We start from the raw sequence: 26073 nt of genomic DNA on the forward strand, positions 1-26073 counted from the left end.
ACAATGGATATAGAAGATTATGCTGGCAGGACATAATTTAGCAAACCAATAGATTAAGTTTTAGCACCTTAAAGACTGCCTCACTCAATAGTATGATCAGCAGGTTCTTTACTGCTTCAAATTTATGACTTTTCAACTTATATTGATTTATCAAAGTCAGCAACCACTTTATTTCATCCGGTTTCTAAAACTGCATAGAATTGAAAATATGTATTCGTCCACCGGAAGGTAATGCTCAAAGTAATTTGGAAAGAAAGAGAAAAACAAACTTCCCGAGTTTGAAATTTAGACATGGTAGTGTAGGACAGAGGATGGCTATTGTTAACCACAGAGTGGGAGGTGTCTGAGGTGTAGGGGTGTGGGTACTTGGCACTGGATTGTATTTGGATGGGAGGAATAACTTTTCGTGTTTTACAACACTATAGGGCAACTATGATTGACAATAACTAATTGCATATTTCAAAACAATAGAGGATTTTGAATGTTCCTAACATAAAGCACAGATATATTTCTGAGGTGATAGATATATTAATTCTGCTGATCTGATCATCACACATTGTGTATGTGCATTGGAACACCATACTGTGCCCCATAAGTATGTATAATTATTATGTGCCGACTAAAATTTTTGAAGTGTTTAAAAATATTATTGGTTTCCTTCCAAGGCTAAAATTCTGCTTGAAGAATTTCTATTTCCTTTGGTTGGATGATAGAATAGTGGGAGTCATTTTCTCCTTATTTGAAGAGAAAAACATTACCTAGGTATATAAATCAGAAAGTCAAAAAACCAGGTCAAGATGCCAGTGAACTTTAGAAAGAGACTATATAAGTGTAGAAACTCACAAGGACAAGTTTCATGATTACTCTCATAAGAGTGCCTATTGAATAAGGATAATTTATAAGACAATTTAACTTTTCCCACATCACTAGCTTACCAGGGCTCCAGTATCTGGTCTCCAATGGCTTGGGCTGGGCACCATGGAGATGCAAGCAGTAAGCATTCACTAAATGCAGAGAAGGATTTCAATCATAGGAGAAATGCTAAAAGAGGTGGCCCCTCTTCCTGGTGTGACATAGCTTTGGTCCAGTCTCAGCCAGTCAAGTCTATGTTCAGAAAGGCACTTTTCCTGATGAGCTGTATCTTTGGACATAAATAGCAACAGAATCCATCTCTATTACCTAGATTTCTCTGCCAAATAGGGAGCATCACAGCCATGACGCATATGCAGGCTAGCTTTATAAACAAGGATTTCAGTGAAATAAACAGCATGCCAGAGATGCTGCGACATGAAGAATGGAATGTGCAGCAACAGGAGAGTGGTCTGATGTTAACATTCCAGTCTCCCTTCTCAGGGGAAGTTACACATTGAAAAGCACAGGGAGGAAAGCCCACTTGAGGCTGGTAAACTGCTAGGGGAGGGTCTCTTGAGCTGGCTTTGGTTTCATTAGGCTGCAGCCAGCACTGAGTATTTGGAGAGCAGTAGTCACTGGTACTCTACTCCTTTAGCTGAGGTCTCGTTTGTAACCCAGTCTTTCTCTAGCTCCCGGATATGAGAGAACACGTATAACTATTTGCTTTCTGAGACAGACTAATCTCACCTAGCATAATATTCTGTAGTTCCATACATTTTCCTGCAAAGGACATAGTTTTGTTCTTTTTATGGTTGAGTAAAATCCCACTGTGTTTATTATATAGCACCATTTTGTAATCTATTCATCTGTGGATGGACACCTAGGACGTTTCCACTCTAATGGAGTGATGGAGAGAGTTAGGGGAGGAAGGAGGGGAGAAGGAGATGTAGTGAAGGTAACAGTCTAAGCAATGTTATGTACATATATAAAATTATTAATATCAGGAATCAGAGGTGATAGCTAGTCATCTGTTCGTGTAGCACTGTGCTGCCTCCAGGCTTTCCCTGCAGAAGATGGGAAGGGTTTTGCATCTGAGAAATTAGAAACTTCTATAAAAGAAGAGGCAGGCCAGGGCGTTTTCAGAAAATGTGTCAGAACAACAGACATTCAAGGCTGCCCTGCTGATTAACCTCACTGTGTGTATGTAGAGCCAAGGGTCCTAGTGGGCACCTATCTCTCTTGAGGATCCTGGAGGAAGGCTGGCTAGTGTGGTGCCCACAGAGGACTGCAATCGAGGCTACCCAGCCTGACTGGAGTTTTCTATCCCTTCTCCAACTGGAAAAGCACTACTGCTCCTCTGGAATTCCCTCTGCTCCTAACTTCCCACCCTGATTGGGGGAGAAATGGCCCCAGCACTCCCTGAGACCTGCTGTCTAAAGAGGCTCTGTCGCTGACACGCTGACCTCCTTCAGATGACTCTGTGGTCTTCTTCGCTTGGTGATTCGCCCCTCAAAAGAGAGCCTAGATTTGGGGATGTGGCTCAGTGGTCGAGTGCTTGTCTAGCATATGGGATCTCGAGTTCAATCCCCTGAACTAAAAAGTAAATAAAAATAAGGACATTCTAATACATTGGACACCACCAGGACAATTTTACCAGACAAAAGGATAACTAACAATGTCTATAGAGACTTGGTTGTCGTAGCTATGTAGAGGTACCTGGCAGCCAGTAGGTGGTACCCTGGGCTGCTGATAAACACCCTCCCATACAAGGGACAGACCCACAGCGGCGGATTCTCCAGCTCCAAGTGCTTCCAGTGCCAAAACTGAGAAACTTGGTCTAGGAGTCTAAGACAGAGTCCTGAGAGCGTGGAGCACCGAGTGTAAAAGGTAAGGAAGAAAACTCAATGAGACATCTGAAACAGACTTTTAAGGCTGCAAACTCACCCAAATTAAATGAGTAGCACTTTCAGGTGCTATTGGAGATGAGGCAGAGGAAGGAAAAGAAAATTAATTTGTGAATACCAGCAAAAGGAGAGTCGCTGCATTAAAATGTGGAGCTGAACTCTGCAGGCACACGTTTTGTTGCTTTCGGGTCAACAAGCTCCTAGCATACGGCGGGGCAAAAGAGGGTGAGACTGGACTGGAAGCGGCCATGAGAGGGAGTATCAGCAGCAAGAAGCAGATGGACAGAAAGAAAATGGTATTGAGCAAGGAAAGAAACAGCATGGCTATTAATAAGAAGGGGAAAACAACAATAACAACAACAACAAACAACTCCTGATATTGGGAAGGAACAATACAAAAATTAAGTGACAATAGAAAAATCAAATCCATACCCTTAGACTGCCACCGGCAGAGTGCTTAGGATAGATGCTGGTTTGTGTATCCAGAGCCTTAAAAACATTCATCTGGTCTAGATATTTCATTTTGAAGAATGTATCCTTAAGACACGATTAAGGAGTTAGGTGAGATTTAACTACATGGATATTTATTACAGTTTACCATGGTAAAAATTTGGAAGAAACCTACTTTTCTAACGAAGGATTGGTTCACCACACCATGGTACACTCTAGAATGGAATTCTCTGGAGCTCCTCAGCTTTGCAGCTTAACGAGCAATTTTCTGGCAGGGAAAGAGGTCATGTTGCGTTAGTGATAAACAGCCGTAGAACAGCCAATGTCCATCGACAGGGACAAAGTTCTTCCCGTCAGAGGTAGGCCTAGGTGTAGTGGAGCAGCCCCCTGGGTATGGGTGAGAAGGGGCTGTGCTACTTGTAGAGAACTTACAAAAGGTAAAACTAATACAAAGTCTCATTATTATTACCATGTTCAGAAGATGCTAAACAATTTTAAGGGGTAGCTACTCCTCTCATAAGACACAGAGCTCTTACTGTACCCCGTTATACCATTGTACTCCTTTTCTCTTTATTAAAAAGAAAAGCTCAGCAGGCATGGTGGCACATGTTTGCAATCCCAGTATTTGGGAGGCTGAGAGAGGAGGGTCACAAGTTTGAGGACAGCATCAACAACATAGTGAGACTCTCAGAACACCTAACAAGACCCTGTTTCAAAAAAGAGGGAGGACAACTGGGAATATAGCTTGGAGGTAGAATGTCCCTGGGTTCAATCCCTAGTAACACACACACACACACACACACACACACACACACACACACAGAGAGAGAGAGAGAGAGAAAGAAAGAAAATGCTCAAGGGTCATTGCAGGGTCCTTAGTTATCACACAAAATGACACTTCCCAGCCTCCCTTGCATCTCTGGTGCTACTGTGAACCAGCACAGACCACATGAATGTCAGCAACAATGATGTGTGTGACTCTGTCTGTCCCTGCACTGGGGAGGTGAAGATCCATTTTGGACCAGAGGTGGAGGGTGGCATCCTAAAGATGAGGACACCATAAGATACAAGGTGCCTGCCTCTGATGACTCCTCAGAGCAGAGGTCTGCCTTAGTGGTCTGCCTTTTCTCAGAAAACCCTATGAATTGCATTCTGAAGGGTTAAACAAAGAAATGAATAAATGTGGAATAACAAAGACCCAAAATATATGCCCAGGGTATAAATTATAATTGTGTATTTATATAGAAGCTATGGATGTTATTTGTTATATGCTTACTGCTCTTTTACATATTATTTACATGTTATGTGTGTACACACAGTCAACCTTGGCACCCTCAAAGGATCAGTTCCAGGACCTCCAGCAGATACTTTCCATCTGTAGTTGGTTGAGTCCATTGAAGGCTCAATCCTTATATATGGAGGGCTAACTATATTTGTATTTATAATTAACATCTATTTTATATGAGATAATGAGAAATTGTCATTTAAACTTCAAATCTCCAATGTGCTGATTTTATCTAGTAATAACCATCACTGTGCCTTGAGACACTGTAAGCTTAAATAGCCTCAGAGTCTCATTTGTAGGCCAAGAGTATCCTTATGACACAGAGAATTGGTACCCAATACCAAAGTCCTGAAAATCCAAGGAAACTTTGCAGTGGATGGAATTTCATGATATCTTATGCTATTCATGCATGTCAAAAGTTAACACTGTCAGAACTTGACATGATCACAAGTGCTGCTTCTCCAGGGATGCTTTGAGGAATCTACAACCCAAGAAAGAATAAAATAATACCTTTTGACTACAATGCACTAAATTGTGAAACAAAGATGGTCTGGAGAGAAAGTACATCATAAAAACACTGGATCAGAATTGTGTGTGTGTGTGTGTGTGTGTGTGTGTGTGTGTGTGTGTGTGTCTGAGTTTACACTTCCAGCCCTATTTTTGAACAAGGGTCTCAGTAAGTAGCTGAAGCTAGTCATGAACCTGTGATCTTCCTGTCTCAGCCTCCCAACTACTGGGATTACAAGTGTGCCACCACACCTGGCTTCTGTTTAGATTCTTATTCCTTGGTCCGTACCTATGAGAATCTATACTCTTTTTTTTACCCATTTGAACTAACAAAGTCATCCAGTGCTTGCTGAGCAGGAAGGAGAGGTTTTGAGGTTGAGGGTACTGCTTATTTAGTTGGGTTTTTCTTATCAGGTTTTCATGTTCACAGTCAGGCTTACACTGAATGGGTCTTGAAGACCCAGGTCTGCTCTGGGTGGCCACTAGGAAAAGGATAGTGTCCTGTTACCTCTCAAGAGTGCCAAAGCAGAATCTATACACCCCAGGGGCATATCACAGCATCCTTTGCCATATCCCAAACTAAAACAAACAAACAAACAAAAAACAAAGAAAGCTAGATCATATCTACAAAAGATTAAAAGAGTAAATACACCAATTTTGTCTACTTCTATGTTACTGGGCCTGAATTTTTAGGTTGTGCCCTACCCTGAGTCATCAGGCTGCTGTTCCCAAAGCCATGCTGCAGAGAGGGGAAGACCCTGCCAGGAGGGGTGGCCTTCCTGGCATGAGACATGAAGCCTGCTCTGGGGGAGGTTCTGTCTCAGAACTAGAGAAGCTAGTATCTTTTTATAATTCAACATCAAGTGCTGAGCACAGAGTCAGGCATGAAGGAGTCAATAGAGTCCTTTAGAGACACCCCCCCACACACACACACACACACGGGAGCCAAGTCAGATGGTTCCACTGCGTCCAATCACCACCATGTCTTGAAAGAACAGCACAGATGCTATGCATCTTTGTGTCATGTTTTCTTAAATGGTCCAAGCAAAATGTTTCTGAGATTTTGTTCTTATAACTCAACCTGATCTGCAGGAAGACATACTACTTTTCTAAGGTCCAGAGTACCCAATGCCAAAAGGAAGAGTCAAAACCAGCTTCTAGGACAGAGCAAGTTCCAGAGCCCGAATGGCGCCCGGTGCTATTTCATCTCCTTGCTTCCTATTGCAATATTTGCCTCCTCTGTCCTGGGAGGTCTGCATTAGGGATAAATAACCTTTCAGTTTTACATAGTCCCTTCTGTGTTTCTCTGAGGTATCTTCAATTAAGGAAGAAAATAAAATAATGCATTTTTATAAGCATACATCAACTTAGTCACCTGGTGTCTCTTTGAGCATTTTTAAATGGCATTTGAAAAGATTGCAAATGTAATATCCATTGTAGAAAATCTGCAACTGCATAAGTATGAAATAATATCTTCTCTTTGATATTACTTCTAGAAGGACATCAATTTTGTACATGTGCATTTCACACTTGCATATGACACCTAATTACACAATTGGCCAGATTTTATGTACATCTATATCTATTTATATTTCTTTATCTGTATTCACAAATGTTTTTGTATTGCTTTCTAAATTTCTATTATATATTTTCTGTCATCACCACATTTGTATTATATATTTTCTCTAATCACAGCAGTAGAAGGTCCAGGGGACCAATGATATCCAACCATCTTTATAGCTAAAACCTAGCATACTCTGGAAGTTTCCAAGCAAGTTAAGGCAGTTTCGAGCCCCTGAAGGTAATCTGCTGTTCAGGTGTGAGCAAAGATGGGGCTACTTTGTGCTGGAGAGCCCTGGGGACATCCTCATTTACTGCCCATTTTGCTGCAGTTCTTCACAGCCGGGCCTTGGGGTGGCGCTCGGCTCCTCCTCTCACTGGGAGAAGCCAGCCTTTCCTTCCTGAAAGGCTCCCTGACTTCTGCACAGCCCACAGGCAAAGCTTATGGGAAATGGAGACTCCAGGCTGGCCCCAATGTCAACCTCCCCCAGCAGGTGGCGCCACCAGACTCGGTTCTCTGTCCATTTCCATATGGTGTCTCCCATTTCTTTCCCTCATTTAAACTGTTGTCCCATATTCCCTCCCCTCCCTACTCTAAAATTTCTGCCTTTTTCTTCTTCATCAATCTTTAAATCCAAGACAGTTTTTACTTATACTGTTAAACTGTATTAACTTGACAAAACACACTAAGTGGTTTTCCAAACAAGCACCACTGCTGTCTGTTTACATCCTCATTAAGCTTGATATTGGACCTTTTGGCATTTCAAAATAGTTGTGTATTAATTTAGAGCATATTAAAAAGGCTTTTAATTAAAAAACCTATTGTTTGGTTTACATAATAACTTTGGAGTTTCCTAATAAACAATGTTCTACTGAATTTTTTTCCTTGTAGTATTGGGGAGTGAACCCAGGGGCATTCTACCTCTGAGACACATCCCCAGCCCTATTTTTTATTCTTTATTTTGAAAAAGGGTCTCACTGAGTTGCGAAGGGCCTCACTAAGTCGCCGACGCTGGCTTTGAACCTGCACAATCCTCCTTTCTCAGCCTCCCAAATGCTAGGATTACAAGCCTGTGCCACCATGCCCAGCTTTCTACTGCATTTTGACTTAAAGAGTTTCAGCAGAACTTTCTCAAAGAAAAAATTTTTTTCCCTTAAAGAATGTTGTAAGAAAAATATAAGACAAATCGATCACAGTTTTCATTTAAACTTTTGGCAAAAATCATAAAGTTATATTAATGGTTGTTGTACCAAAACTGGGAATGGCCTAGGAAGATTTGAGAAAGGAGCTCTGATTATTAATATATATATATATATATTTTTTTAAATGGGGTCCTAGAAGATGAGGCTCAGAGTTGTAAGAGGGAAGAACAAGTCTGGACTTGGTTAAGGCCAGGAGTCACATAACTGTTATAATGCAAATTAACCTAGCTAAAAGTAATTAGCAAGTCCATAGGGAGTTGGAACTTTGGACTTCCTCATTCAAGACAGGTTCACATAATAACTGCTATCTGGTTAAGAGGAGGAGGGAATTGACCTTCTTGAATGCAGAAACCTGGGAGTAAACCTAGAGTTAGGCAGAAAAATTACGGGCACAGACTTTACCTATGTCAAAGAATTATGTAGGAGAACAGGATGGAGGATGTTGTCTATAAAAGCTGTTCCAGGTTTTGTAGGTCTGTGACTTCATTTGGGGCATTCCCTCCTGCTACCCCTGGGTAGCATGAGGCTGTAATTGTCTTCTGTATTTCTATCATTTTAGTAAAGTCATTTAAATCTTCAGCAAGAGTCCTGACTAGTGTACATCTGTCCTGAGTCAGGATAAGAACCGCAGTTTTATGGGTATTGTTTCCAGGAGCCTGACAAAGTGAGGAGATAGAAAGGAAATAGGCAGATAGGGAAAAGGCCTTGGTAGAAAAAAGTTAATTTCCTGAGTTTCCTGAGGGGCGACAAATGCCTGAAATTCCAAAGGCTCAGGAGATAAGAAGGCCAGAGCTTCACAAAGCCATCCTAAGTTTCCTAATCAACAAACCCATCAAGCAAGTCTGGCATTCCTGAAAGGAGACCCTTCAAAGGACTTGCAAATGCCTTATATAAATTCTCCTTGGAATCCCAAAAGTCACCCTAACCAAAAGTGAACTTGCAAGCGGTCAGGCATTGGCCAGTCGGATGGCAAAAGGGGGACTTTCCCGCTTGCCCTCCCCTTTTGGGGAGCTGTTCTCTCTCTTTCTCTCTCTTCTCTCTTCTCTCTTCTCTCTTCTCTCTTCTCTCTTCTCTCTTCTCTCTTCTCTCTTCTCTCTTCTCTCTTCTCTCTTCTCTCTTCTCTCTTCTCTCTTCTCTCTCTCTCTCTCTCTCTCTCTCTCTCTCTCTCGCCCTCCCCTTTTGGGGAGCTGTTCTCTCTCCTCTCCTCTCCTCTCCTCTCCTCTCCTCTCCTCTCCTCTCCTCTCCTCTCCTCTCCTCTTCTCTCTTCTTCTTCTTCTTCTTCTTCTTCTTCTTCTTCTTCTTCTTCTTCTTCTTCTTCTTCTTCCTTCTCCTCTCCTCTCCTCTCCTCTCCTCTCCTCTCCTCTCCTCTCCTCTCCTCTCCTCTCCTCTCCTCTCCTCTCCTCTCCTCTCCTCTCCTCTTCTCTTCTCTCTCTCTCTCTCTCTCTCTCTCTCTCTCTCTCTCTCACAGGTCAGGTCAGGTCATGTTGGCCCTGAGAGAAGGCAGAGTGCATCTGAGGGCACGTGGCTCGGGCGACTCTCGAGTAGTGACCTGAAGGCCTCTGCTGGACATCATGGCTGGCCAGCCCCTAGAGGTGACCTGTACCTCTTTTCTGGCAGATCGTGTGGCCTCTGGGAGAAAGTAGTTTGCAACTGATGGGTACATGGCTTGGGCGACACTCGAGTAGTGACCCTGAAGGCAGCTACTGGGCCCCAGAATTCCGACTTCTCTATTCCCTGGCAGATTGCGTGGACTCCGGAAGAAAGCAGCCTGCACCTGAAGGCAATTCGGCTTGGGCTACTCTCAAGTATTGTCCTGAAGGCAGCTGCTGGACCCAGAGTTCCAGCTTCTTTGGGGGTGTTCAGCCACCCTTACCCCATTCCCTGCTGCTTCCAATAAACCTTTTACTCCCCTTCCTGAGGTCTGCGGGGGTCATTCTTCGCTCACCGTAGACAAGAACTCGCCGGGGTTTTCTCTCAAGAAACCCCCGTTTCAATAGGTCCCCGGGGAAAGGTCCCCCAAATGGTAACACCCCAAAACTGTAACAGTTGTATCAACAATGGCTTAGAAAAGGGAATGTCAATGTTATAAAGTAGAATTCCAAGTACATCTTTCTTTTTTTGTGTGTGTGGTACTGGGGGTGGAACCCAGGGGCTGTGTACCTCTGGGATATACTCTCAGACCTATTTTATATTTTATTTGTAAACAGGGTCTCATTAAGTTTCTGAGAGCCTCACTAAGTAGCTGAGGCTGGCTTTGAACCTGTGCGATCCTCCAGTTGCTTCCCAAGCACAGGGATTACAAGCATACGCCACCACGCCCAGCTCCAAGTACATTATTCTAAGCCATCTGACTACTTATTTTTTAGAACCCCATCAATTCCTAATCTCTTATATCACTTGAAAATCTTTAATCCACACAAGAGCAACCTGGCAGAGTTGGGGAAGGGTTCACTCTTAGGATCAGAGTCCTACTAAATAAGAGTCAAGACCACTCCAATGGTGGAGATAATACCTTGAATAGGGGTGAATTCAGTCTCAGTTGAAAGTTTCTTTAGCCAAAGCTAATGCTGTACTAAGGCAATTTCCTCAATTTGCCTTCCAGAGTTGCCTAAGCCCCAGACAGGAGGTTGAGTCTTGAGAGCTGGCACATATATGCAAACCAATGCGTGAAAAGTCCATGCCTGGGAATACCTGTCCTCTCAGAGCCGGGATGGTCTGGCTTACTTGGTACTTGGATGACTTTTTTCTCATTAAGCAATTTCCTATCTCGGCTCAACTGTAAGATGTGGCGGCGAGTTATTTAGCCTCCACTATCTCGCAGTGAAATCCTCACAGGACCGCTGTGCAGGTGTGGTAGTGATTTTACTGCACATTAAAAATGTAGCCCCGCGCCCCCGAGGCCGGGATCGGAGCCTGCTGAGGGGTTAGGCTGGTGCCGGGGCCATTGGCCGGCATCGGAGCCTGCCGTGAGGCAAGGCCACTACTGCGGCCTCCGAGGCCGGGATCAGAGCCAGCTGAGAGGTTAGGCCGGTGTGGGGGCCAGCGAGACCAGAATCGGAGCCTCCCATGAGGCAAGGCCGCTGCTTGAGCCAGCGAGGTCTGGATCAGTCCACCGGGTAGCCAGGCCACAACTGGGGCCGTCAAGAGTGGGATCGGTACTTGCAACGCGGCATGAACAGAGAAATATCGCAGAAAATATAAATCAGATGCTTCCCCTAATCAGCAATAACTAGGAAGAAAGGGGCAACAGGAAGGGGTTGAGCTATAGAAAGAGCCCTATAGTGAAGCAACTAATGTGACCAATCAGAGGGTATGGAATAGGGGAGGGCGGAGCCTCTTTAAAACGCAGGAGGTACATAAACAAATGTATCAAAGTTAATCACCAATGAAGCATGGGATGGAGGGAGGGGGAGGGAATGGGATGGGGGCTGGCTGAGGGCTAATTGGATGATGTGTGCTTGTCTATCCTCTCAAGTCTTGTACTCCAATGTGATTGATATATGACTACAATGCACCAATTAAAAGAAATAAATTTAAATGGAAAAAAATGCAGCCCCACATCTCTAAATGCAGCCGAAGCATTTATGCACTGACAGGGAGGGGTGACGGCATGCACCGCGAGTATCCAGCATCACCTGGTCCTGGGATTTCTTTTTCTTCTTCTTCTTGCCCCAGCATCCGGAGCTCTCGGCGTCCTTGCCATTGGTCTCCCCACAGAGCAGCCCGTCCAGCTCATCTGTGCCCATGTGCTGTCCCTGAGACGTTTCTGCCGCCAGCCGGTAGGAGAGATTCCTTAAGATGCACACACAGTTTTCAACGGTCTGCAGACCACAAGAAAAAAATAGACAGGGAAACAGAACAGAAATGAGGAAAAAAAAACTAACCAGCACTCCACTCCACCCTGCAAAAGCAATAAAATCGCCACGTACACTTCTCCTTGGATGCAGGTTGCCATGGCTTCGCAAAGCCCTCCTGACAGCTGGGGTGGAGAGAATGTAGAGGAGCTTGGAAAGCTAGCAAGACCCCCCCCCCCCAAGGAAACTGTGTCAGCTTCAGTTACTTCTATAAACACCTGTCACTGTGGGTTGGAATTCATTGTGACTGAGGAGGGATTTATGAGCACAAGCGATCCCAAATGTCCCCCAGTCCAGAGAACTCCTGCTGGGGTTTGGGGGCCCAAGGTATAAGGAGTTCAGACATAGGATTTGGTTAGTACATGTGGGTGACACTAACACATGCCATCTACTAAGACAGGGCATTGCTGATGTCAAGGAGCAACTGGCACAAGCCAGTGCTGTCCCAGGCAGCAAGATGCCGTGGTCACTGCAAGGCACAAATGTTTTCATTCTACTGATATGCAAGATGGCAGCATTTCTATTTTCCCACAAAAGAAGTTAAACTGTGGCTAGCGGCACATGCTGTAGAGCTGGATGCCTGCCGAGCCCCGGGTCTCCACACTTAGCCACGTGACGTCGGATGATATGTTCACTGTTTCCAGTGAACACTGATCTCCTCGTACGAAGGTCACAATAGGATCCCATCGTTGAATTCACCCCTAAGTCGGGGTTTTATCTCCAGCGTTGGGGTTATTGCAACTCTTGTCTTGACCCTTATTTAGTAGGACTCTGATCCTAACAGTGAGCCCTTCCCCAACTCTGCCAAGATGCCCTTGTGTGGATTAAAATCTTCCAAGTGATAGAGGAGATTAGGAATTGATGGGGATCTAAAAGGTAAGCAGTGGGATGGGAAGGGATATTCACGGACCTCATTCCATGAACCCTTGGGGTGAGCGACTTTGGGTCAGAAGGGTTAACGTATGAATGCGCAGTGGGCAGAAAGATGCCTCAAATGTCCACGTCCTAATCAGTGGGACCTGCCGGTGTGTTCAGTGGGGGTGGGGGGTTAAGGCTGCTAATGGGTTGACTTGACAGTGACAATGGGTAGGGAGCTTGTCCTCATGATCCACGTGGCCCTGGTACGGTAATCACAAGGGCCTATGGTCCTATCAATGAACAAAGAGGCAGAAGAGTCGGTAGCAAGGGGTGTGAATAAGAATGGTAAGAATATGAGCCCATCACTGGCTCTGAAGATTAAGGAAGGGGCCACAAGATATGGGGTGTGGACTGATTCTAGGATGTAGGATGTGGGAAGGAAGCATATTCTCCCCTAGGGCTTCCAGAAGGAATCAGTTCTGCTAACACTGATTTTAGCCAAAGTGGGGCCCATTTGGAACCCTTGATCTGTAGAACTATATGGCAATACATACATAGTTTTGTTGGTTTTTTTTTCCAGCCACCAAACTTGTGTTCATTTGTTATAACAGCAATCAGATACTAATACAGCATGACAGTACTAAGAATGCCTGGGCACAGAAAATGTTAGGCAAGGAATCCTATCATTAACCACGCTGGGCTGAGAGATAGCACATCTCAAAGATCCTGAGCCCAGGACCCAGAGCTAATCAGCTTGGCTAAGGAGCTAGTACTAGCTTTGACTTTTCATGAGCTGTGTGACCTGGCACAAAGTGGTAAACGTCTCTGGGCTTCTGAGGGCTACTGTGAGAGTTGAATGAGCTTACAGACAAAGCTCCAGAACAGGGCCTGCTGAGAAAGTATTGGAAAAATATAGTTTTTTTTTTTTTTTTTTTTCAGTACTGGGAATTGAACCCAGAGGCATTCTATTGACAACCCACTTCCTCACCCACCCTTTTTTATTCTTTATTTTGAAACAGGGTCTCAGTGAATTGTGGAGGGCCTCACTAAGTAGCTGAGGCTGGATGCAAACCTGAGATCCTCATGTCTCAGCCTCCCAAGGACTGGGATTACAAGAGTATGCCAACATGCCCCATGAGATATAGTTCCAATACTGCTGACTGTTGAAAGGAAGGGGTGGCTGGTGAGCCAGAGCCTGCGAGCCAGAGCCAGCCTGCAGCTCGTGCACAACATGTCATTGGAACCCAGCACACCCAAGTATGGACTACCATCCACAGGCAGAATTAAATAGTAACAAGACCACAAAGCCCGCAAAGCAGAGACGTTGATGCTCTGACTCTGCAGAGAAAGTTTGTTGGTTTTAAGGCAAAGCTGACCTTTGTTTTGAGGAACCTGGGGAGCCGAAGAATAAAATATTCAATTTTTAAAAAAGTAAAAACAATGGGGGTAGGAAATAAGCTATTTTTTCAATACTGAGGGTTGAACTAAGGGCATTCTACCTCTGAGCTATATTCCCAGCCTTTTATTTATTTATTTGTTTGTTTGTTTGTTTGTGTTAGCAGTGCTGGGGATGGAACCCAGCAGCATTCTACTTATGAGCTACACCTCTAGCTCTATTTTTTTATTCTTTATTTTGAAATAGGATCTCACTGAATTGTAAAGGGCCTCAGTAAGTAGCCTTAGGTCTCTTTAAGTTAATGTGTGCTGTTCTGGAAGCTGTGACCCGCCTATCTCAGCCTCCCAAGTACTGGGAATCACAGGCCTGTGACACTGCCCCCGACTATGTTTTATTTGAATAATCACAGCACCTTGGTTACTGTTTTCAGACATCTTTGAGGCTGTACCCCCATCTACAGAGGAAGGAAGGTGAGCGGAAGTCTGGGTGGCCCAGGGATGATGCTGGTCCCTCTGCAGTTCAGACTTTGGGTGGAGCTGGCGGGATCTATCACCAGGATCCCAGCCCTGATCTGCTCCCCGCTACGGGCTGGAATCTGGGAAAAGTGAGCCCTGCTGTTCCCTTAAGTAGGGAGTGTGACAAATTAACTCGGAAACCAGTCCTCAGGACAAATCTCTGGAGCCTTTGCCATTCTAGACCTTTTATGTTGGATTTTCAAGGTTTCCCAGCAGTGAATCCCCCAGGCTTTGAGTCAACCGGATTTTCTATTTCAAGCATCCGCCAGGCGTCAAAAAGAGAAGCGGGCGCGGAAGCAGGTAAACACACGACAGCGCGTGAAAGGCAGACTCCTCTCTCATTGAAGGGAAAATGTTATGGCATAAGTCGGAACGATTTTCAAATCGGCTCAAACTGATTTCTCTTACATCAAAGATGCAAGAGCGTCAACTTCTCCCCCATCCAGCTGCTCACGTTGTTCCTGCTGGGGCTTCGCAGCTGCTTAGCAGACAATACTGGGGACCCAGTCTACTAATCTACCTGCTGCAGGGAGATGGTCTGGGGAAAGCTGGAGGGAGAGAGGAAGGGAGAGAGGGAGAAAGAGAGGGGAAAGAGAGAGAGGAGAGGAGAAGAGAAAGAGAGGAGGGAGAGAGGGAGGGAGGAAGAGAGGAAGGGAGGGGAAGAGAGAGGGAGAGAAAGATAGAGGAGGGAGAGAGAAGAGAGGGAGAGAGAGCAAGAGAGCGAGAAAGAAGGAGAGGGGAGGAAGACAGAGGGGAGAGAGAGAGAGAAAGAGTGAGAGAGAAAGAGTGGGGGAGAGAGAAAAAAGAGTGAGGGAGGAAGGGATGGAGGGGAGAAAGGGGGGATGGATAGATAGACAGACAGACAGACAGATATGGGTGGCAGAGACGGCCCGAGAGAGCCAATGCAGGTGTCTCTTAAGGTTCCTGGAGTGAGGCAGTCTGGCTTAGATTAAGTAGATTCCAGAGCTTTTCTCTAAAAGGATGAGGAAAAAGAAAAGAAGAAAGACCTGGGATACTCGCCGAAGGCGATTGGCAGCTGGTGGCTTTCCTTGTGACATCCACTGCTGTCAACAGCACTTTGAGCCTTCCTCTTGGCCACCAGAGTCATTTTGACTCCTTCTTTTCTATTAGAAAGGGCTAATTTGGAAGTCGTCTGCAGCGCGCGCTACTATATGTTACCCATCCCGCAAACAGTCCCGGTCACAGGAGCAGATCCTGGGCTTGTGTGGGATCCGGGCTCTTTCATTTATTAACTTCTCTGGCCTTAAAGACACTTGTTTTCCCCCCTTGAACTTGCCATCATGGAAGCTCAACCAGGGCCAAGCAGAGGGCTGAGTGGAAGATTATGGTACGGTAATAACACGTTAAAACTCCACAGCACAAAGTGGGCAGAGAAGCGCTGCTGAGTACTTGATGGGTCCTGATCCTTCCCGCAGCCTTGGCCTTCAGCTGTGGTTATCCTCTGTCACAGAGTCCAGGGCACTCGGGATGGCCCTCCAGCTGGCTGGAGATGGAGGCGGTACTGTCCACTGGCCCCAAACTTCCTACACACCAGCGATATCTAGGTCTTCTTTCCAGTCCTGAAAACTCTCCATTATTTCATCTTTCTTGGGGAAAATGTGGCTATTAAGATAGAGAGATGGCCTCCAAGATTCCCAGGAGTACTAATCACCTGAGACAAAAGATGTTGGTGCTTGGAGCACACTGGCTCTTAAACCTTGCTGCTGAATTCAGGGCTGGTGGAGGGGGTTGGCTGAGGCACAGGCTGTTGACTTTTATGTTATTTTAACCTGCAGGTCCAGATCATACTAAAGCTTCTTTGCATCCACGGTGGTAAGAGGCCTAAGTCTCCAGTGCCCCTGTCCTCCACTGTGAATGTTAAGATTCTCAGCACTGAGTTACCTTCTGTAGCTTTCTTGAAAACCATGTGTCTATTAGGCTAACAGCCCTCTTAATACTCAGGACATTGTGACTGGTCACATTTTCAGGGATTTAATTTTCCTGCTAACGAAATTAAAAGACTTAATGTGATCACTGAAGGCTTTTACACAAGAGGAGCACCTAAGTCTTTAGTATGTCGTGTTCTGTCTTTGAAATGCATGGCAAATAAATGAATGTAAACATAGTGATTAACAATGACAAGATGATAAGCAATGCCCAGAGCTACACTGAACCAGAATCTAAGAGGCTGCTTCCCGGAAGCCATCTTGGGCCCAATCTTTGAGGTCTGAATCTCAGGCATCAGTGATTTTTAAAATTTCTAACTGCCACTTGCAATTCAACAAGGAGAGTGCTATGCTAACTTAGCCACAAAGCCAATTAATAACTACGGGAATACAACCAACCCATTTGGTCTTTATCTAAATTTGTACCTACACTGTATCATTGCAATGAGTCCACTCCAAACCTCCTTTACGAAGGAAGGTTCTTAATTCAAGATAGACATCAGATCATCTGGTTCATTTTTTCTGAACCTGTATACATTTAATAACATATTTCTAAAATATGTTAAGCAATAATTAATAAAATTCTTGGAGTAACTTGACAAATACACAAACATTTGGGAGATCTTATCACAGTTCTCTCAAAAACTGATAGGTCAAATGCATAAAAATTTAGTATCAGTAGAGAAGATTTTAACTATAAAATTAATAAGCTTGAGCTACTGAAAATATGTGAATTACTGTGTCCAACTAGCAGAAAATACGTATTCTTTTCAAGCATGTAACAAACACATACAAAACCACAAAGCAAGTCTTAACAAACTCAAATGAGTCACTAACACAGAGAGAACATTCTTTGACCACAAGATGATAAACCATTATGCTAAGTGATATTAGTCAGTCACAATAAGAAATCAAATGTTCTTCCTAATATGCCGAAGCTTGGGAGAAAAAAGGTCGCAATGCACCAATAAAAAGGTTTAAAAATAAATTTCTAAATGGGTCTAAAGGTTGGAGTTTCTTCTAATTTTATCATCTTATGGTCAAAGAATGTTCTGTCTGAATCATTTTTAAACGTCCCAACTCTGAACACCAGGGTTAGACATTCAGGCTCAGGAGGATGGTGGGGTCGGGGCAGCTTTATTCATTAATAATACAAAGCATCTTATTTTTGTACCATAGTTTTCAACCTCAACTTGTTATCGGAAGTACTGAGTCGGGGCTGAAACCCATGAGGTCAGGCAGATGTCCACAACCAGCACCAATTTTGTTCTCCAGGACCAGGTGGCCAGGTCTGGAGATACTTTTGCTACTGGGATGGGTGGGGTGGGAGATGCTACTGCCATCTAGTGGGTGGAGGCCGGGGGTACAGCTCAACAAGCTATAATGCAGCCTCCAAACAACAATTAATTACCCAGTCCCAAATGTTAGAGTGGTCTCCAGAATCTTGTATTAAGGGATCACATCTATCAAAGTACTTATATTACTTTGAAAGTATTGGTAAAGCCTATATATGTGAGGATCTTAGAAAATTACAAACTTACATTTAGTGTGAATTGATACTAATTTAATGAAGACAAAACAAAATAACTGGGACACTGACAAAGCCCACCCAATCCTATTTTGGCTTGGAAACTAAAATGGCGACTAGACATTGATAACATATTGAAAGGTTCATGTTTTTATCATCTTGACATTTTTCTAAAATATTTTTTAGGTTGTGGAGCATGGTGGCACATGTTTGTAATCCCAGTACTTGTGAGGCTGAGACAGAAGGAGCATAGTTTTGAAGCCAACCTCAGCAACAGAGCAAGACCCTGTTTCCAAATAGGGCTGGTGGTGTAGCTCAGAGGCAGAATGCCTCTGGGTTTATACACCAATAAGTAAGTAAGTAAATAAATAAATAAAATTTTGTAAGCATATTTATTTATTTATTGTACTAGACATTGAACTCAAAGGTATTCTACCTCTGAAACACACCCCCAGCCTCATTTACTTTTTATTTTGATACAGGATCTAAGTTTCTGAGGGCCTTGCTAAATTGCTGAGGCTGGTCTTGAGCCTGCCATCTTCCTGTCTCAGCTTCCCAAGTGCTGAGATTACAGATGTAATCTCACCACGCCTGGCTGAGATTTTATAGGCATTTTAAAACACCACTTAAGCGCCAGGATCGCGCAGGTTCGAAGCCAGCCGCGCTGGCGTAAGAGACCCTGTTTCAAAAATATTAAATAGGTCTGGGAGTGTAGCCCCGGGGTAGAAGGGCTTCCAGGAACCCCAGTACCACCAAAAAAAAAAAAAAAAATGAAAAGAAGAAAAAAAAATGCCACTTAATACAATCGATAGTTATTAAATAGCTACCATAAGAATATAGGATTATTCAAATCTCCAGCAGTTTTAATATTCTTCTTCTCTTTTGAAAGATGATATTACAAAATACAACTAGACGCTTATTGGTCATGAGCCAAACTGCACAGTTATCTGGAACACCTGAGGTTTGAGTAACTTTACATCTTGGATTGCTGCTCGCTGCTAATCACAAGTTGAAGTGCTGGTTCTGAGTCTGCAAGAAGCCCTGTACACATGGTGTTGGAGTCACACAAGGAAACCAAGATGGAGCTTTGAGTGGAAGCACAGGATACTGTGATAGCTCTCCACATCGTTAGTGATCCTTGAGTCCCCGGGGGCATCTTTATCCCTAAGACGCTCTATTCTCCAAGATACCAACTCTACAAACCTTGCTGTCGATCTCGCTGCTCCCCAGCGCAGACTGGATCACGTACAGCAAGGCGTCCGTGAGGCCTTCACACTCCCGCATCCGTCGGCGGGCCTCCTCTCCCGCTGAACTTACATTCCTATGAAGCAAAAGAACATGTCAGTGACCTACAGGTGGCTGTGGTGCCAGCATCCTCCCTGTCCATCTCCCATTATACATTTAAGAAACCATTTTTTTTTTATTATGGAATGTTATTCAAGAATGCAGCTTTAATGACCAGCGGTAGCTTCAAAGATACTTCCTAGAATTCAGTAACAGACAGCTATCTGTGCAGCCACTGGTGAAAAGAGAATGGCCAGTCTGTCAGTCTTGTGACTGCTGAGAATGGGAGACTTTCTGAAAGCCCCAATGGTCACGTCATTTCCAATCGACCAGGGAATTAGAGGCATCTTGATTTCGAAGGATTCTTCTTCTCTTCAGAGTCAGCAGAATCTTCACAGACAGAATGTCCAACTGGCTGATAGAGCTGAGTGATCTAATAACTCTTCTGCCTCAAAAACATACCTACCTTGGCCCAGCTGGAATTCGACATCTAGGAATTCATCCTAAGGACACAAACACTCAGGATTTGGGAGACGATTTAGCCATGGGGATGTCCTGGAAGGAGCTGCTCCGGGTTCTCCCCCACACTGTACAGCTTGAGCTAAGGCAACAGAAGCGGCCTGTGGTCGTGGGGTGCACATCTGTGAGGCGCACAGCTCTTCGAGGTAACAAAAGCAACAAGACATCCTAGGCGATGGTGAATCTTTGGGTGCCGCTGGTCACCTCGCCTCTTGAGAGTATGTTCTCTCTCTCCTGCCAAGGTCAGGATGTGGCTCTAGCAGAAAATGTCTGCAGAACTACAGACAACCCAGCAGGAGAGCTGGAGGAGATGGTCATAGAAGGTACAGAGGGATCAGGAGAATTTTGAGAAGACAAGGAGGTGATGAAAAGAGAATGGTCCAGGCAGGAGAATGGCTCTCACACTCAGGAGCCTCAGAATGACCTGCAGGGCAGACAGAAAACAGAGTGCCCAGCACCACCCTGGAGTATGACTCAGAAAGTCTGGGTTAGAGTCACATCATCGCTTTGCAGATTCAGAGGCTGAGAACTAGTCTCTCGCTCAAATGGGGAGTTTGGCTGGAGGAAAGCTCTGTGCTTTGCTGCTTGCTGGGAGGCCATGGGGCAGAGTCCAGGAACTGATGAACTCAGACAGTCTGAGGGACCTGGGCATTAAGAATTTGCACACGGTTGCTGTAACTGACATGGGTGTTTTCTCATTTAATTTCCCCAATATCTTTTGCTCTTGTGCTTAATTCTACTTTACAGATGAGGGAATTGAGACTTAGAGAGCTTGTCCAAGGCCACACAGCTAGTGAGTGGACAGGCTGAAGCAAAACATGGGCCCTTGAAAGAGGACAAAGCAACAGTCTCAGGCCTGATGGAGAACAGAGGCGGTCCAGTATTTCTTATTTTCTTATTTTATTTTATTTTATTTTATTTTATTTTATTTTATTTTATATCTTTGGTGGTACTGGGGTTCCTGGAAACCCTTCAACCTCCGGGCTACACTCCAAGACCTATTTTATATTTTATTTGGAAACAAGGCCTCTTAAGCCAGCACGGCTGGCTTCAAACCTGTGCGAAGCACAATCCTCCTGTCTCCACCTCCCAAGCGCGGGGATTACAAGCGTGCGCCACCACACCCAGCCCAGTTTTTCTTTTTTTAAAGGAATTAAAATGAATTAAAATAGGCCTAATGCTGAAAGGCTAGTGAACATGTGAACATCAGTGTTTTCTGTGATACCTAAAATGTTTCATAAGGAGTTTTAAAATAGACTTTATTGGCATTTTAATGTAATGCTAGGAAATAGGAGTCAATTTAAATAAGGATTTTTGGCATTTGCTGATCTTAAGATATAAACAAAAGAGTTCAGTTCCTTAGATAATACAACCAAGCAAATATTGATGGCATTTTTTTATGTAAAATGTTATAAATTCCATCTTGGAGTGGCCTGTGTTTCTGACAAAATCCCTGGTGTGGGATGGGGGTGGGAGGAGGAATTAATTTTCTGCTAAGAAAGAGTAAAAGTGGTGAAAAGCATGATAGTAGTGTGTGTGTGTGTGTGTGTGTGTGTGTGTGTGTGTGTGTGTTTTACTGGAGACTGAACCCAAGAGCCTTCTACCTCTGAGCTATACCCCCCTACTTATTATATCTATTCTGAAACAGGGTCTCACTAGGTTGATGAGTCTCACTACTTGCTAAGGCTGTCCTAGAACCTGCCATCTTCTGGGCTCAGCTTCCCAAGTACCAGGATTACGGGCATGCATCACCACGTCCAGAAAGAAAGATGACCCTTATCAAAGAACATTTTAGACCATACATTCATCCTTGAAATAACTTTCAGCAGGTTGGTCTTTGAAGCTGTGAGAAGAATAAGCTTGTCAAACTCCCAGTCACACGGTCTTGTCAATGTGTGGCTACATAGGCTTGTATGTGCTTTGGTGGAATTGTTTTTCCAAATGAAGAATTATGGATGCGGTGTGGAGTGAGAGCGCACGTGTAGGTCTGAGATGTCCCGTATACCCTCCCTTGACTGACAAGCTCGGTCTCCTTCAGGCATCCTTATGCTGGGGGCGGACAGCCTCCTGATTCACAAATAGGCTTCACAATAATCAGCCCTCATTTTATTGGTAATTAATAAATGCGCAGGACCAACTCATAAAAGGGAACAAGAATGAACAACTTTATCACCATTAGACGTTGTCAACATTAATTCCAGCATTTCTCTTTATTATGGTTGATATTCAATTCTAGTCTCCTCCAAAATTTAAAAAGTTATCAATTGGTTATCATATTAAAACATGCAAGATATTGGGAAACAAGAAAGGTTAACAAGCTCAAGTCTCAGCAGAGAAGAGAGAATGATGAGACACACCTGCACAGAAACATACCTACACACAAGCCTATCATCCGCAGGCGGGAAGAGGCTCAGTATGCATTCTTAAACAGATGCAAAGGTGTGAACATCTCTTCTGTGGGTGGTAGCTTCCTACAAGCCTTTGGATGCAAGTCTCCACTTTCAGTCAAACATTCCCGAATGCATGAAACACATCCTAAGAGGATCTTTGGTTTTTGGTTTGAAGGCAATGGAGGTTTCTCCCCTGCCCTCTGCCTTTCTTTTTTTTTTTATTTTTATTTTTTGGTGGTACTGATGTGTAAACTATCTCATCCTTAGAAATAATCTTTAGAGTGCTCGCTTCTGTAGCACACATACTAAAATTTGAACGATACAGAGAAGATTAGCATGGCCCCTGCGCAAGGATGACATGCAAATTCGTGAAGCGTTCCATATTTTTAGAAATAAATCCACACACTTTCAGCCATTTGATATTTGACAAAGGGACCAAGAACATACACTGGAAGAAAGATAGTATGTTCAACAAATAGTGTTGGCAAAACTGGTTAACCATATGCAGAAAAATGAAAATAAATCCCACTTTCTCACCCTGCACAGGAGTCAATTCAAGATGGATCAAAGACTTGGAAATTAGACCAGAGACCTTGAGGCTCCTTGAAGAGGGCATAGGTCCAACACTGCAACACATAGGCACAGATAAAAACTTTCTCAACAAGACCCCAAAGGCACAACAAACTAAAAGGTGTGTCAATACGTGGGATTGCATGAAACTGAAAAGCTTCTGTTCAGCAAAGGAAACTGTCAAGAACCTCAACCGAGAGCCAACAGAATGGGAGAAGATCTTTGCCACCTATGCCTCAGAGAGAGGACTAATATCTAGAATATACAAAGAGCTTAAGAAACTCAACACTAAAAACACAAATAATCCAATCAAAAAATGGGCAAGTGAACTAAATACACACTTCACGAAAGAAGAAATTCAAATGGCCAATAAATACATGAAAAATGTTCAACATTGTTGGCAATCAGAGAGATGCAAATCAAAACTACCCTGAGATTTCACCTAACTCCAACTAGAATGGTAATCATTCAAAACACAAACAACAACAAATGCTGGCGAGGATATGGAAAATTGGGAACCCTAAAACATTGTTGGTGGGATTGGTGCAACCACTTTGGAAAACAGTATGGAGGATTCTTAGAAGAATGGGAACTAATTTGCCATTTGACCCAGCAATACCACTTCTGGATATCTACCAAAAGAAAGCAAACCAAACTACTAAACTAGTGCGTGCGTATCTATGTTCATAGCTGCACAATTCACCATAGCCAAACTATGGAACCAGCCAAGATGTTCATCAACAGATGAATGGATTACAAAACTATGGGATATGTACACAATGGGATTTTACTCAGCCATAAAAAAAATACAAAATTACATCATTTTCAGGGAAATGGATGGAACTGGAGGACATTATGCTAAGCGAGGTTAGTCGCAAGAAGTAAAAAAAAAAAAAAAAAAAAAAAAACAGATGTTTTCACTAATATGTGAAAGCTAAGGTGAAATGGTCATAGGAGGACCTCCAGGTGAAAAAGGAGATCCTAAGATCCTACAGAGGAGCAAACAAGGCAACCTAACTGAGGGGATGGGAGGGGGATGAAGGAAACTCTCTAAATCACATGATGTACATTAAAAAAAATCGATGTCAACCACTAAGCCAAGCATGGGAGGGAGGGAAGGGGAGGGAATGGGATGGGGAACGGGGTAACTTTTAACGGGGTGATGTGTGCATGTGCATCTACACAAGCTTTTTATCCCATTAAGTTGTATGAATTCAATGCACCAACAAAAATGTTTTAAAAAAAGAAATCTTTATAATCTTGATTTAATTAGTCTCAGTTGATATGTCATTCAGAAGTTTCTGCTTGAAGTGGATTCTGTAATCATTGTCTCTAATAGGTGAAAATGAAACAATTTACTTGGCTATGCTCCCCTTTAGAGACTAATTTCTTTTATTCCAGGACAACTGGTTAACTTGCTTCCTTTCCACCACCTTCAGGGCCCTGGACACCTCATTCCTCTGAGCTCCATCACTGCCTGCAACACTGAGATGAGACTGAGCGCTCAGCACAGTGCTCTGAGAGGCTCCACGGTGGAGCCTGCACCATATGTTCACCCGAGTGGCTATATCATTGCACATGAAAGCTGCATTCGCTGCAGATGGCCAGCATATGGGAGAACAAAACACAGAGAAAACCCAGGGAAGGGACTTGGGGGACTCGGTTCATTCCAAGTTAGCCTTTCCCATCATATTCCCTTTGCTCTTTAAGCCTCTGTCATTGATCACATTGGTTCTGTATTGGGATTATTGAGGCTGTGATCTAATTGCTACATTGGTACCTTCTGGACAATAAATAGCATACCATCCTTAAGCATACATCTAGCACTCAGGTGAGTGTTTGACCGGTCCACTGCAGGTGCTAAGTGCAAGCTGGCTATTACTCATGTGTTCAGTTCCCCCATGAAAGTGGAATTCAGGAAACCAGGGGCGAGTCTAGTCCATGGCTAATGTGCCTCCATGTAAGACGTTTATTGGGTAAATACCAGATATTTGTTCAACCACCTGAATGCTGTCTTTTAGCTGTAGCTTGTCTGCCATTATAATGCCCATCCTGGATCATTTGGGGGCAGTTTCAATTTTCAAAGAAGCAAAAAGCAATGGCAGATAGCATATTATAACATGTAGCGTAAAAATTATTTCTTTCTTCTTTTTTTTTTTTTTTTTTGCAGTACAGGGAATGGGACCCAGGGACATTATACCTTCAAGCTACACCCCCAGCCCTACTTTTAGTCTTTTTATTTTTGAAACAGGGTCTCACTGAGTTGCAAAGGGCCTCACTAAGTAGCTGAGGCTGTCCACAAACCACAATCCTCTGTATTCTGCCTTCTGAATGCTGGGATTACGAGCATGCGCCACCATGCCTGGGTAAGTTATCTCATTAATGAGAACTTTTTTTATGGTTGTTCATACTGTTGACTGCACGTTCTGAGTGCTGGAGAGAAATGTATAATTGTGCATCTTAGATATGTAGGAATATCAGATATTCCTGTTTGCTGCCCATCTCCTGGGCTGGGCTCAGAGGGAGTTTTATGCTCAAGTTCTAAGTTAGTTTCTCTTGTGTGTGTGTTATCCTCTCTTCCCTCCACACAACCTGCTTCTTGGCCTTATTGGTCTTGAATCCTCTGGAGTCATAAAATACCCAGCCACACTGTGAGCAGCTGGTTCCAGCCCCACTCTGGTGCTTATGGTCCCTCTGCTGGCCTCACCCTGCACATCTCTGAGCTGGCCACCAGACCCCATATCATCTCCTAGTTGAAAATCAGCAGAGCCCAGACATGGGGTCTCTGTGGAATCTGGGTAGGGCTCCTGAGACCATGCACGGAGCCTGAGGGGTGGGTTTCAGAGCATATCAGGAAGCACCGCTGAGATGAATTTTAGAAAGACAGACAGTCCTACAAGGCAGGAAATATAAAGTCACATAATTTGTACAACCTTGATGCCAACCATGCAGGGAGGAGAGGAGACAGAACCTACCATAGATGACCGAAGGTGTCAGGCTGGAGCCTGGAGATGCCCAGGGTACCCACAGAAGAGCTGAGGTCCACCAGACTCTCACCCACACTAAAGGAGAGACTCTGCAGTTCCAGTGCTACAATGACTCTTCCACCTGGAATGTCTCCCTCATGCCTTTCTTCCTTCCTCCATACTATAAACCACCTGAGCTTTGCAGCTGCCAGGGCTCGATCAGAGGACTGCTGTCTATACCTTCTCCAGTGCCTTGGCCTCTCCTCTTCTCCTACCTAGCTTGGGCTTCTTTGAGAGCACCCGAGACACAAGCTGTTCAAACTGGTTTGTCATGACATTGGGAGGCCGAGTGAGGAACATCATCTCATTGTTGGTGTGTCCCTTGCTCCCTGCTGGAAAGCACTTAGTAGAACTCACTGAGTGACTTTTGAATGAACAGGACTGCCCAGGCCTGTCTTTTTCTAGACCAGTGATCTTAACTGGAGC

General features: G+C 44.0%; 1 protein-coding gene across 4 annotated transcripts in view; it reads right to left on the reverse strand.

Annotated features, from left to right (window-relative positions):
* Nucleotides 1–26073, reverse strand: part of CTNND2 (catenin delta 2) — a gene marked incomplete at both ends in the record, with an annotated part of 995918 nt that overhangs the window by 131021 nt on the left and 838824 nt on the right. For all 4 annotated transcript variants that reach the window (XM_080715500.1, XM_080715499.1, XM_080715502.1 and 1 more), the window contains 2 exons: nucleotides 11397–11582; nucleotides 19062–19179. In XM_080715500.1, coding sequence (XP_080571626.1) covers nucleotides 11397–11582; nucleotides 19062–19179 — 304 coding nt within the window. The remainder of the gene's footprint in view (nucleotides 1–11396; nucleotides 11583–19061; nucleotides 19180–26073) is intronic.

The sequence above is a fragment of the Muscardinus avellanarius genome (assembly GCF_963383645.1).
Source record: "Muscardinus avellanarius genome assembly, chromosome: 1".
Lineage (NCBI taxonomy): Eukaryota > Metazoa > Chordata > Mammalia > Rodentia > Gliridae > Muscardinus > Muscardinus avellanarius.